Source organism: Camelus bactrianus, chromosome 13 (genome assembly GCF_048773025.1).
Source record: "Camelus bactrianus isolate YW-2024 breed Bactrian camel chromosome 13, ASM4877302v1, whole genome shotgun sequence".
NCBI lineage: Eukaryota > Metazoa > Chordata > Mammalia > Artiodactyla > Camelidae > Camelus > Camelus bactrianus.
The window spans coordinates 74,516,088-74,528,127 of record NC_133551.1 but is presented as its reverse complement, the minus strand read 5'-3'; the positions used below and the strand labels follow the sequence as shown (position 1 = coordinate 74,528,127).

General features: G+C 45.1%; 2 protein-coding genes across 2 annotated transcripts in view; one reads left to right on the top strand and one right to left on the bottom strand.

Moving 5' to 3' along the window:
- PER3 (period circadian regulator 3) overlaps positions 1–4,388 on the top strand; it is a 33,141-nt gene extending 28,753 nt beyond the window's left edge. The window contains 2 exon segments of the mRNA XM_074375974.1: positions 148–298; positions 1,475–4,388. Coding sequence (XP_074232075.1) covers positions 148–298; positions 1,475–1,657 — 334 coding nt within the window. The 3' untranslated portion in view covers positions 1,658–4,388.
- A 113-nt stretch (positions 4,389–4,501) lies between these two features.
- On the bottom strand, positions 4,502–11,250 carry UTS2 (urotensin 2). Its single transcript, XM_010957595.3, has 4 exons — positions 11,019–11,250; positions 9,053–9,160; positions 8,151–8,209; positions 4,502–6,498 (listed from the first exon to the last, which is right to left on the bottom strand). The coding sequence occupies exons 1-4, from the start codon at positions 11,119–11,121 to the stop codon at positions 6,385–6,387; spliced, it is 384 nt and encodes a 127-aa protein (XP_010955897.1). The 5' UTR covers positions 11,122–11,250; the 3' UTR covers positions 4,502–6,384.
- Positions 11,251–12,040: the final 790 nt, after the last annotated feature.

The window sequence follows — 12,040 nt, the reverse complement described above, 5'->3', positions numbered from 1 at the left end:
GAGTTGGTTTTGTTTAATGTGTATGTCCTATATCAGCAAGAGCCATAAAGTGTATTACAAACCCAAAAGAAGTGCTTTTCTTAGTAGATATGGTAAGAACCCTGTGCCTTATTCAGACTGGGAAGGTCTTTGTTTGTTTGTTTTCAGGGATAAAGAAATTGTACTGAAAGAAGCCCTCGCAAAGCTTGAGAGCATGAGGTGGCGGCAGCCACAGTTTTCTCAGGGACAAAGGGAGGAGCTGGCCAACGTGCCTTCTTGGATTCAGAGCCAGACTGTCCCTAAAGAAGTAGACGTCCAAGTAAGCACAGTGCTTACCACTGTCATGGATCGAGGTTCTTGGTGCCACGTAGTGTTCTAGGTGCTTAGTGTGCAGTCGTCCCTCTGCGGGGGGTTAGTTCCAGGACGCCTCGCGGATGCCAGAATCACGGATGCTCAAGTCCCTTGCGTGAAATGGAGTTAGTATTTGCATATTACCTATGCACCCCCGCCCGTGCACCTTAAATCATCTCCAGTGTAAATGCTGTTTAAATAGTTGTCATTTCAGCGTCCACGCTATGTCAGTAGTTGCTGGTGCATGGCAAACTCAAGTTTTGCATTTTAGAACTTTCTGGAATGGTTCTTCCCCAGATACTTTTGATCTGTGGTTGGTTGAATCTGTGGAGGTGGAACCTGCAGACACCGAGGGCCAACTGTGCTTTGCACGATCCCACTGAAGTTTCACCCTCACAGCTGCTTCCGTGGTAGGTGTTACTATCCCTGCCTCGCCGACACATGGCAAAGGAAGGCACGCAGATACTGAATACTTTGTGCGGTCAGCCCTCCGTACCGCGGATCAGATGTCAGCCTGTGGTTGATTGGCTCTAAGGCTGCACGGCCCCCAGCTACGGAAGGGTGACTGTACCAGGTCTTTTTATATGAGGGACTTGAGCATCCATAGATTTGGGTGTCCTTGGGGTTCTGGAACTGATCCCCCTGCCAACACTGAGGGACAACTGTGTAAGTTCACACAGTTCATCAGATCAGACCTGAATGCAGGACTTTTTGATGCCAAGTGTGTTTTTTTTTTTTTTCCTTCTACCAGTTGGAATGTTATGGGGCAATTTAGGAGTAGAGAGATCTTCTTTGATGTATGATTGGCGGGGGAGGAGAGGTATAAGGGTTGCATTGTAAATACACACGCATGCTTGGAAAGAGTGAAAACTCAGTGTGTAAAGTTCGCACCAGAGGTGGGATTCGTGCAGAGCAGGGGGTCTGTGGGAAGAGCGCGTGAAGCAGAAGCCCCAAACAGCGCACACAAAGGTGTTCGAACAGGTGCCATCGCTTACCTTCCGGTCATCGGGAGCGGACTGTCAGCGGGTATTCTCAGACATGAATGAACGGGGCAGTTGGTTACTTGGCCAGCGTTTTACTGAGCTCAGAGCTTTTCAGGTGACTTTACATTAAATAACCTGCCTGTGCTTGTTCCTTTTCGGAGGGCTGTGTCACTTGTGGAAACGAAGATGCGGTTGGTGATGCTGCCGGATGCTGTGGTCAGGGTCCAGCCGGAGACAGACAGCAGGCGAGTGGCTCCGAAGAGGAACGGGCCCCCGTGTCCACACCTGTGGGTGGCTGGGCCTCTCTGTACTTCTCTAAACCCCCGAGTCTTAATTGGCTGTGACGTTCTCATTAGATGTTAAGGTTTTCCCTCCTTGATTTTTTAATAGCCATCACTTTTCTGAAGCAGACATTGTACAGAGACTCTTTTACTTCTCTTTTTGCCTGATGTATTGAAACTGGCAGATAGACTTCTTTTTTCTAGTTTAACCGTGTTCTGATGCGTTTGGATGTGCTCTGACAAGGTATGTGTGCAGTAACTTCATTTCAGGTGTCACCCAAAATAAATTGTAGTTACAAGTATAGCTAGAAAAAGCCCCAAACCTTGGCCTCGTCTGTTTTGTTCTGTTGTTACAGAACATGTTTTCCCCCGCTAGATTCTTGAAGAAGCCCCACCTGCGGGCCACGTGCTTTTCCTAACGGTCTCCCTAAACGCAGCGCCCTCACCTGGTCTTTGCACAGAGACACGTCCCTCCACGGTTAAGGTCCATGTTCCAATTTTGTCATAACACAAGTCACTTTGGTGTTACCAGTATGAAAATAGAACGCCCATGGGCATACTGGAAATTCCTAGTTTTTCGGGTTGAATTTTGACCTTTATTCTTAAGGTGCTCTTCCTTTTGATTTTCTGCCTTCCACTGAAATTCTGAACGTCTTAGCTTACATATCAGTCAGCTTACAATGAGCTCGTTCTCTGCAGGGTTTGAATTAGCTTTTGCATGTATGATGTTAAAACAAAGGAACTTTGGGCGAGGGTATATATATAGCTTAGCAGCAGAGCATGTGCTTAGCATTCGCAAGGTCCTGGGTTCAATCCCCAGCACCTCCAGTGAAAAAAAAAATAATAATAAAATATTAATTTAAAAATACATAAAGAAACCTAATTACCTCCCTCCCAAAAAACAAAAGAGCTTCTAGCTCAACCATTTTCTGACTCATCTCTTTAACTTTTCAAATAATGATTGTGAAAAGTTTTAAAAGTTATGTAAAAATTAATATTCTTATATAGGTATGTGTTTAAATGCCATCTTATCAAAGCTGACAGTTAACTCTTTCTTTCCACCCAATTGACATAAAAGAAGGTCTCTTCATGCCTCCCGGAGGTCTGATTGGCACTGCCTTCTGTTTGCCCTTAAATGGGGGTAAGTGTTGCCAAGGGGCTGGGGAAGGGGTCCCGGGGAGGCCCCTAGCCCAGGGGGATCCAGAGCCTGCTGTTAATCAGGGCTTCCTAAGCCTGTGACAGCTGTGTCTTTTAAGAGGTGAGTGGGTTAAAAATAAAAGTGAGTGGGTTGTTGACGTGGCGCGTGAGCGCCCTCTCCTTGAGGAGGGCTGATTCCTCCTCAGACTTGGAAGGAGGCGCAGTTCACGTCTGTGCAGATCAGGACAGGGAAGGGGAGGAGGTGCGGGCTGCGGAGCCCTTCCTTTTTCACGTAATGTGCAGCAAACTGGCTGACTTTTATTGTTGTCGTTGTGTTTTTCTGGGTTTCGTTCCAGGAAAACACTTCTTCCTTTCTAGTTTTATAGCTTTTTATCAAATGCATCCTGAACATAATAAGGGCAACCGACCTTCTTAACCCACGATGCTGCCGGACCCTGGTTCTCAAGCCCTGCAGCTCAGATTTACTTTCTGAAGTAGAACAGTCGGCGCTCGGTGTCCACAGGGGTTGGTTCCAGGCCCCCCCCCCCTGCAGTTACAGAACTCCACGGCGCTCAGGCCTCTCACACAAAATGGTGGTCGAGTCAGTCCTCTACCTGCGGCTTCTGCGTCCTCGGATTTTACCCACCGCCGGTGTGGAGGGCTGACTGTGGTTTCCTGAAAGGTGATTCCTTGTTGAGGTGTCAGAACCATTTCCACGTGCTGTCCGTGACATTCCCTGGGACTTCTGGCATTAAGCGTTCCGTGTACACGTTCCTGGCTTAAGAGCGGAGAACTCTCCCCTTCTGCTCCATCTCAATTGTTCAGTGATCTCTGAAGTCCTCATTGTGGTTGGCCAAGCTGGGTGGTATTTTTACCATTGGTGAAAAAACAAATTAAAAAAAATTAACCAGCCTGGATATTGTGCATCGAGGTACTGGGTGTGACCTTCTGTAGCGATAACGTCTTTAATTTGCGTGAACCAGAAATGACACAGAGCCGTCAGAGCATTGCTGCGCTTGTGTCTGCGTGTTGTAAACCTGTCTTCTCCGACATAAGCCCCCTTTCCATCCTTTATGGATATTTGTTTCAGAGACTTTTGCTTATTTCTTTGCCTTACCGCACACTTAGGCTTGATTTAAAGCCGGTGCTTGTTGCGAGCCCGTCTGTAAGCTCATGTATAGTTTTTTGTTCTGGCAAGTGGCCGAGCTGGTGATTTTAGAGGTTGGACGGGGATGCTTCCACCGCCAAGGGCGGACGGAGGTGGCTTAGCAGTGGCGCCCTCTGCCCCCCAGGGGGCTCTACCCAATTGTAAACTGTTGTTCAAGTTTATCAACTTTGTATTGATGACTATAGAAGTTGATAATAAAAATGTATGTTATTGGCTTCAGTGTTGAAATAAATGTTACCCCAAAAGGCTGTATTTTCTTGGATAAGAGGTCAGGGGTTATGAACAGCGCCGTGTGGATGGAACCGTTTTACAACCAAGTGCAACTTCATTATAACTCACAAGGGAAATTTAATCCCAGCTGAAATTTTTGTTTCAACTGAATTGATAATTAACTGTGTGAATGTACTTGTTTTTAATGGTTATTACTATTTTAATCTGGTGTGTTTTTAAGCAAAAACAATAAACAGTGTGCATGTAAAACTTGAGAAATTTTCTTGCAGTGAGTCAACAAACCTTTGCCCTGAATGCATATTTTATACCGTTTAGAAATATTTGCTGAGATTGACATACACAGAAAGGTGCTCAGGTTAGAGTCACTCTGCGTTGTCACTGTGCCCAAGCTCCTGCTGAGCACACGGCCTTTCCAGCTTCCCTCCCTGGTGGTGTCCTCCCTCAGCACTGGCAGGGGGGCTTATGGGTTCTGAACATACATAGGTATTTTTTAACACTATTTTTAATGCCTAACTTATGAAATTGAGTTATGAGAGTTTCAGATTCTGTAGCGTGCACCTACAAGAGACGCTCAGAATGAAAGCGCGGAACGGGGTCCTGAAGCCAGCAGGACCGGTTCAGCGCTACACCTGCCACACCGTCGGCACTTCCTGGGACAAAACCACAGCACGGGAAGGGAGGACAGCTGAGTGTCGACTGAGGGTGGACCCCTCCAGCAGGGACTGTCCGGTGCCGCCGTCTCCTTCAGTGTTGGCTCGCAGTCACCCACGAAGTGAGCAGTGGCACTGCCCGCATTTTATGGAGAAGGACACGGGGCTGGAGGGGGTCGAATGGCCTGGCCGAGGGCTCAGCTGTGCGGGAGCAGGGAGTGGACACGGTGACCTGACCCCAGAGCCCCGTCCATACGAGCAGTCGCCTAATGTCAGTAAAACGAGGGCGGGATTGGGACTGTACTGCGTTGGAACCCCACCTTAACCCTTTCTGCTGTCGTGTGTGGTGCCAGAGATCAAGTCGGAGACCTGGTATCAGTTTAACTTCCGCAGCGAGACATGCCGCAGCATCCTCTTAGCTCGTGTGCTGTCAACCTGTTCCCGAGATGACGCATCTGTGCTTCAAGGTTTTTTTTTTTTTGAGGGGTTAAGATAATTAGGTTTTATTATTACTTTTTTTTTAGCAGAGGTGCTGAGGATGGAACCCAGGCCCTCGTGCCTGCTTAGCACACACCCTAGCACTGAGCTACACACACCCCTCCTGATTTGTTCTTGATGTCTTAGATAAGGCAAAGGAAAGATGCATCTAACCTCTGCTCTAAAGAGATTTTGGATGTCTGTTGACAAGATCAGCTCCAATCCTGTGGCTGTTTGGGGCAGATCTGACACTTCGTTCCTCCAGAGAGGCGAGGCGGAGTGCTTGGCGGCGGAGCCAAGAAGTGGAGTTGGGGCTCCTCGTTGGAAGCGCAGCTCTCCCGCGCGCGCGGTCCATGCTGGAAGCCGCGCAGAGCTCCGGGGACCTCGGGCTCCACGCTCCGCGACGGCTAAGCTGCGGTGATGCGGACATACGTGTAGAACACGTGAGCCTGTACGTGCACACGCACGCGGTTTTTAAAAATGAGCAAACCGGGCTGTTTCTCCCGTTCCACAATCTTAAATGCCACCTCAGCTTTCTTCTCTGAGATTATGAAGGTGGTTTTCTAGTATTGTGATCCTAGAGTTCACGGAACCTGAGATCAAACCAGCGTCAGCGTTAAGAGATTGAAGTTTTCAAGCTGAGGGGGAGGGGACCTGAGTGTGTGAACCTCTCCGTCAGACACTAAGGATCCAGGCTGTCCCACCCTCCTCAGGCATCTTTCACTTTAGACATTTTTCCAAGCTAAGATACTGATTTTTTAAAAGTAGTAACTCAGATAACGTAGTTGAACTGATTTGTGCTGTAAGTATTTTAACTAAACCTTACTTGATGACTTTTTCTCCTGTGTATCTGCTTTTGTTTATTTATTAGGTTTACTTTTAAACTTTCAGGTCATTCTTTAAGGGTAAATTGATGGAAAGAAAATGTATAGATTTTCAGGATATGTTTGTAAGTAAAATAACCACTCATGATATTTGCAAAACATAGAGGATTTATTTTCCAAGTAATAATGAACAGGGTAGAGTTTGCCTAGTTTTTCGTCTATACTGCTTTCAAATCAATCATCTTTGTTTAAAATTTTCTACGGTGGTGGCTTTTGAGTTGACCAGTAGATGTTCATTTCGCTTCAGACACAGTATTTCCAGAAACATTCAGAGGGAGGTCCACGCTTCTTATGTTGTTTCCTGATTCTGGCCAGAAGGTGACCCAGTAAATCGGTAGGATCTTGTCCAGAGAAAGCCTGAAATTAAAACAATCCAAACAAACAAAAAACAAGTTATCAATGAATTGAGTCCTACATACACAAAAAAAGAACCTTAGCTGTTAAGATGTAGGACCTTTAAAAAGTGTTCACTTGCTGTTCTGCGGGATAGAACTGCAGTGAGAGCCCGGCGTGTGGGCTCTGTAAGGGCTCCTTGTGCCTGAACCACAGTCCTCCCAGGCTCTTCGCCCTCTGCCATGAATTTTCCCAAACCCTCCTTGACCTATTTCTATTCAAATAATCCATACATTTGCTGTCTCCTGTGTAAAGCAGGCTTTTTATTTGTCTTGAAATTAACTCCCTTAGGTGTGGACCCTTAGTTTTCTTTTTATTCTAGGATTTCATGAGCCAGTCCTACTAATCACCTGTATGATTTTAGTCTTTCACTGTAATCTTTCTATTCAGAAGACTATAAGCATCTGAATGATAACTTTTAATGTAGAAGCTACCCCATCCCCTTCTGGGGGTTTATCCCACGTGGGGCCTCAGGCAGTGCCTGGCATCTTCAGGATTGAGGATTTCCAGGGTATGTTTTTACAGAACTCTGAATGGGCGCTACACCAGAAAAAAAAAAAAAAAAAAAAAAAAAAAGATGTCTGTGGTCAAAATATTTGGGAAATGCTTGGTTAAAGTTAAGTATGTTTGTCTCATTTCCTGGAGGCTTTAAGGTGCTAACCACGTACAAAAGAATTGCCAGGGCGGGAGAGGGGCCGGAACACGTGCGGCGCTGCGGGCTGGCTAGTGAGACTGGTCCACCCAGAAGAGACTTAGGAAGCACTGACTTGGAGTTTGAGACGCTGATGATGATCATGCAGATGTTTCTTTCAGCATGTAAGGTCCTCCACTAACTCTGCACCGTTTCTCACTGTTCAGAATTGTCATTCATCACCCCTATCGCAGTCTATCCAAGATGATTGTCTTCAAAGCCTGCCCTCTCTCGCACATCCTCCGTCTGTGTTCTGACCGTGTCTTTCTTCCACTGGGCGTTACACTGCAGCGCTTGTCAGACTTTACTGTGCATACGAATCACCAGGGGAATCTTGTGAAGATGCAGATTCTCACTCAGTAGGTGCTGAGGGTAGGGGCTGAGGGGGGTCTGAGATTCTGCATTTCTCACAAGCTTCCAAGTGATGCCAGTACTGCTGGTCCGTGGACCACGAGAAGGCGAGAGATGAGACAGCATGAGGGGATGACAGACTTGAGAGCAGGGACCTTATCTATTTTTCACTCTCTCCAGCTCATTACAATAATTTATCCAAAACGGGCACTGGCTAAGTTCTTGCTGTATCTAGATTTTATATGAATCAAAATTTGGAAAAAAATAATCCTTTGAAATAATACTGACCGACCCATTATTTTAAGGTTTGATACCTACCAAGAATGCTTGTCTGGTTCACAAATTTAGGCTCCTCTAAAATCAAGGCAGAGACCAAATGAAAGCACGCGTTTTTGGCTTGTTTGTTTTATGAGGAGGAGGTAATTAGGTTCCTTCATTGATTTCTGCTTGGAGGAGGTACTGGGGATTGAACCCAGGGCCCCGTGGGTGCTGAGCATGCGCTCTACCACTTGAGCTATACCCTCCCCCTGAAATCAAGGCATAGAATGTTCACCTTTTTAAACCTAATTCTCACCATGAAACTACTTACCTTTCTCACACTTCCTCTTGGGTAAAAAATGTTGGTACTGGCATCTGGAAAACAGTATTTTGAAACCATTCATCATCAGATCTATTGCTTTCATTTTATGCTTTCCTAATTTAAAGCACACGAAATAGAATATTACTAAACCATGTCTAGCTCCTGGCTGTCCGTTTTTCGCACTGCAGTGAGGTTTACTTGAAGGAAGGTGGGCAGGCACCCTGGCGCTTTCTTGCCGATGGAATTCACAAAAGGGCACTGCATTTTCCTCAGTGAGCTAGCAGTTCACAAGTTTATCACGAATGTTTTGTGACAGATGAACTTATTTATGTTTATTAAAAGACTCCAGTTTGTTTCTAGACTGTTCTGAGCATTTGTATGAGTGCTGGGAGGAATACATAGTAAAAGCTGATGTTTTATTGATGACTTTGTGTGCGACTGTGCTGAACATTTTGCTTGCAGTTTCTCATTGACTCTTCACATAACCCCAAGGGTGGGCATTTTTATCATTTCTGATCACTGGTTTAAGAAACTGGGGGTACAGATCAATTAAGTAGTTTGCTTAAGACTTGAGGAAAGCAGGATTTTAAATTGCACTTGTTGAAAACTGGGATAATGCCCTCCTTCCCCCCAAAATAACAGTCCATACAGAGAGAGAATATGTCAAGATGCCAAGAAGAGCAGGATGCTTGCAAGGAGCTGCTGAGAAAAAGGTTACAAGACCGCAGAGGAAGCCTGGACTCCGGGAGAGGAGTGTCAGGGAATTAATGTACTCATTTTATACAGCTGATCTTTATATTCCAACACAGGGTTTTACCTCACCCGATTGATGGGACTAGAGAGTAAATCCAGTGGTAATAAAATCAGACAGCCTGTAAACACAAGAGTCATTTTACCTGCTTTCCTAAGACCGTCTCCCGTCTCCGCACCGGACATCTCTGGCAGCGCCTGCAGAAGGGATGCTCTCTCCAGCTCATCCAAAGCTGATCTGACATCTTCGGGTGCTGCACAGGGGAGGAACAGGTATCAGTGACCCAGTTCATTCCTCACTTCCATTCTCTGTTGTCTTTGGGGGGTGGGTACCAGGGACAGAACAGAACCTCGCTGACTCCCCTCGCTGCCCGTGTGACTGCTGGCACTCACTGCCTCGAATACGAATAACAGGGTAGGGCTGAGCCACCGGAGCGGACGGGAAAGGTTTCCACTTGCAAAGTCATCCTTCCTCGTTTCTCTCTATCCCCTACTGCCTTTTGCCTTTGCTTTGAGCTATTTGGGAGATGAAACTGGAGTGAGAGGAAAAATAAAGGAGTGGTTTTCTGAAAGACAGGATTGTTTATGTTCTTCCTATAAAGAGCAAACAGGATGACATCACCTCTTCTCTTTCTGGCCTCCAAGATTTAGGTACAGTTGTTAGAAAAGAACTTTAAAATACTCTTTAAAGAGTATTTGCGATGTGAAGTTCGGTCAGCTTAGTGGCAGGTAGGATGTATGGGAAGTGGGTGAGAGGTGGGCAGAAAGTGTACGCCAGGTCTAGTGCGTGGCGGCTGGACCCCCAGAGAGCACGCGTGGCCGGTGGGGGTGGGGGGGCTGCTGTGCCGAGATCGGAGACTCTGGGGGTCCTGTCAGTCCGCGTGTTCAGGGCTGCCGCCTACTCAGAGACCCCCTTGACTGGAAAACAGTGAGCAAGCCCTTGTAAAGGCTTCAGGGCACATTCACAGTACTTCTGAAGAATATTAATGAAAATCTATAAGGTCAGGCCACATATAAATGTTTACGTCCTGAAAGATCATCTATGGAGAAACAAATAATTGGGGGGAAATTCAGGCAAAAACGCAAAGGTAAGCTGCCACCTGTTAAGAATTTGAGATGCTACACACATCTAAGTTTTAAAAAAATACTAATGATCTGTAAATTTTTGAAGATGACAGTAATGTCTGAATAGTCGTTCCTGGTTTCATCTTATGCTTTTCACTGTTATTTTTTTAAATAGCAGCGATTCAATAAAGTTAATGCCCGTTTTCGACCAATAAGGTGACCAGCACATACGAGCTCAGGGAGTCTTGAACCTGACTGTCAGCACGTGAATGACTAAAGTGCTTGACCGCTACCAGAAAGCTGCTTGGGAGGAATGTTAGAGCCTAGAAATTAGAAAATCAGTGGCTTAGGAGAGTGGTTTTTTCTTTACATAAAAAAAAAATTGCCTGAAAGTACCCAAAAATTAAAGACAAGATAAAATCCAGTAGAAATGTGCATGAACCCAATATTCAAGCCTTAACCTTTTATTTCTTAAACTACATTAAGAGCTAACAGCACAGTAAGTATCTGCTTGATGGATACACTTTTTAAAATTCAACTTAGACTTGAGCTGAATGGCAAATGTCCTTGGAAATCTGTGCTCCAGCTGATCACTTTCTGATTTTTTTAATAAACATTTTTGTTTCCTATAACACATGTCAGATGATTACTCTTTAACTTAATAGAAAATAAAAATATTTTAAATCTATAATGGGAACAGCCAAATTCTACATTCGACCGGTTCATTTAAAATAAAAACTAAATGCAATGATGTTTCAAATTTAATGTCATTTTCAAAATTGAAAAGAGCTGACCAAAATGACTTAGAATTATAGAAGTGCCATTAAATAAACAATGCTACTTTACATTCGAGAAAGGAAAGAAAAATTGCATGCATGACTGGCTCTGAGATGTGCTGTGAGGATCCCCTCGCGTTCTTTTCACAGCCAGGACTATTAATTAACAAGCCTCCTTTAAGAAAGAATTTTCATTTTTATCTCTAGCATTGCATTTAAGACCCTCGAAGACTCTTTCAAGACTAACAATAAGAGGAAAAAATCATCTCACCTGAGAGCTGCAGGGACTCTTCCATGGAGTCAAGGACAGGAAGAGAGAAGAGAGGGCTGAGGCATCCTATGAAGAGCAAACAGCAGGAGGCCAGCTTATACATGGCTGGCAAGAGACGGAAGTCTTCCTTGGCTTCTGTCTGTCGGAACTTGCAACTTTCTCCCTCTCGTTCTGTGATCAGCGATTATATATATTATCCTATGACCTCATCTCATCCCCTACCAAAAATAAAAAAATACATTCATTGGCTATCACTTTGCATTGCAGATCACTTTGCATTGATGTAATTTTTCAAAGTAGCAACTCATAGGTAATAAATTTACTGTCTTATTGCCTAGTGTACAAAATAGGCGTTGTATAAAGAGAGAACAGTTACGTTGATAAATCTGGCAAGAAGGAGTAACTGAGAGCAATAAATCATGAGTTAAAGGATCAGACACGAGTTGAAGTGGCCGAGGCAGACGGGAATTTATGAGCCCCACCTAACAGAGGTGTCGTGGCTTCCTTTTTTCAATCTTTTGTGAGTGAATAGGTGAATCATCACGCTGTCTGTGGGGCTGCCATGCTCAAAGAATGACAGTGTGTGGATCAAAACTTAAAACCAGTTGTTTACTTTCTTAAAAGTGAAGAAAAGTTAAATGCACAGCAAACATTCAGGCTCAAGGCAAGTTCTGTGCATACACTTGGCCTCGTATAAAACTATGAGCACGGGGTCTTCAGAGACAGGAGACAGCTTTCCTTAAAGTCGGATATTACTCTTCAAGGAAGGACAAAGAACAAGCCCAAAAACCTCGCCAGTAAGCATTTCCAGAATTTCACTGCTCTGCCCCACCCCGACTCTGCCCAGCTGGTCCCAGCCCGGATCTCTGCAGCGGACTCCTTGTCCTCAAGGCTGGGTTCTACCAATCAGTCTGATCTCAAAAATGAGCACAGAGATGTTACAAGCACATGCAGTAGGTCATATCAGCTCTTTGCTGAAAACCCTGTGTTGATCTGAACATAAAAGTTAAAACTAAAGAATT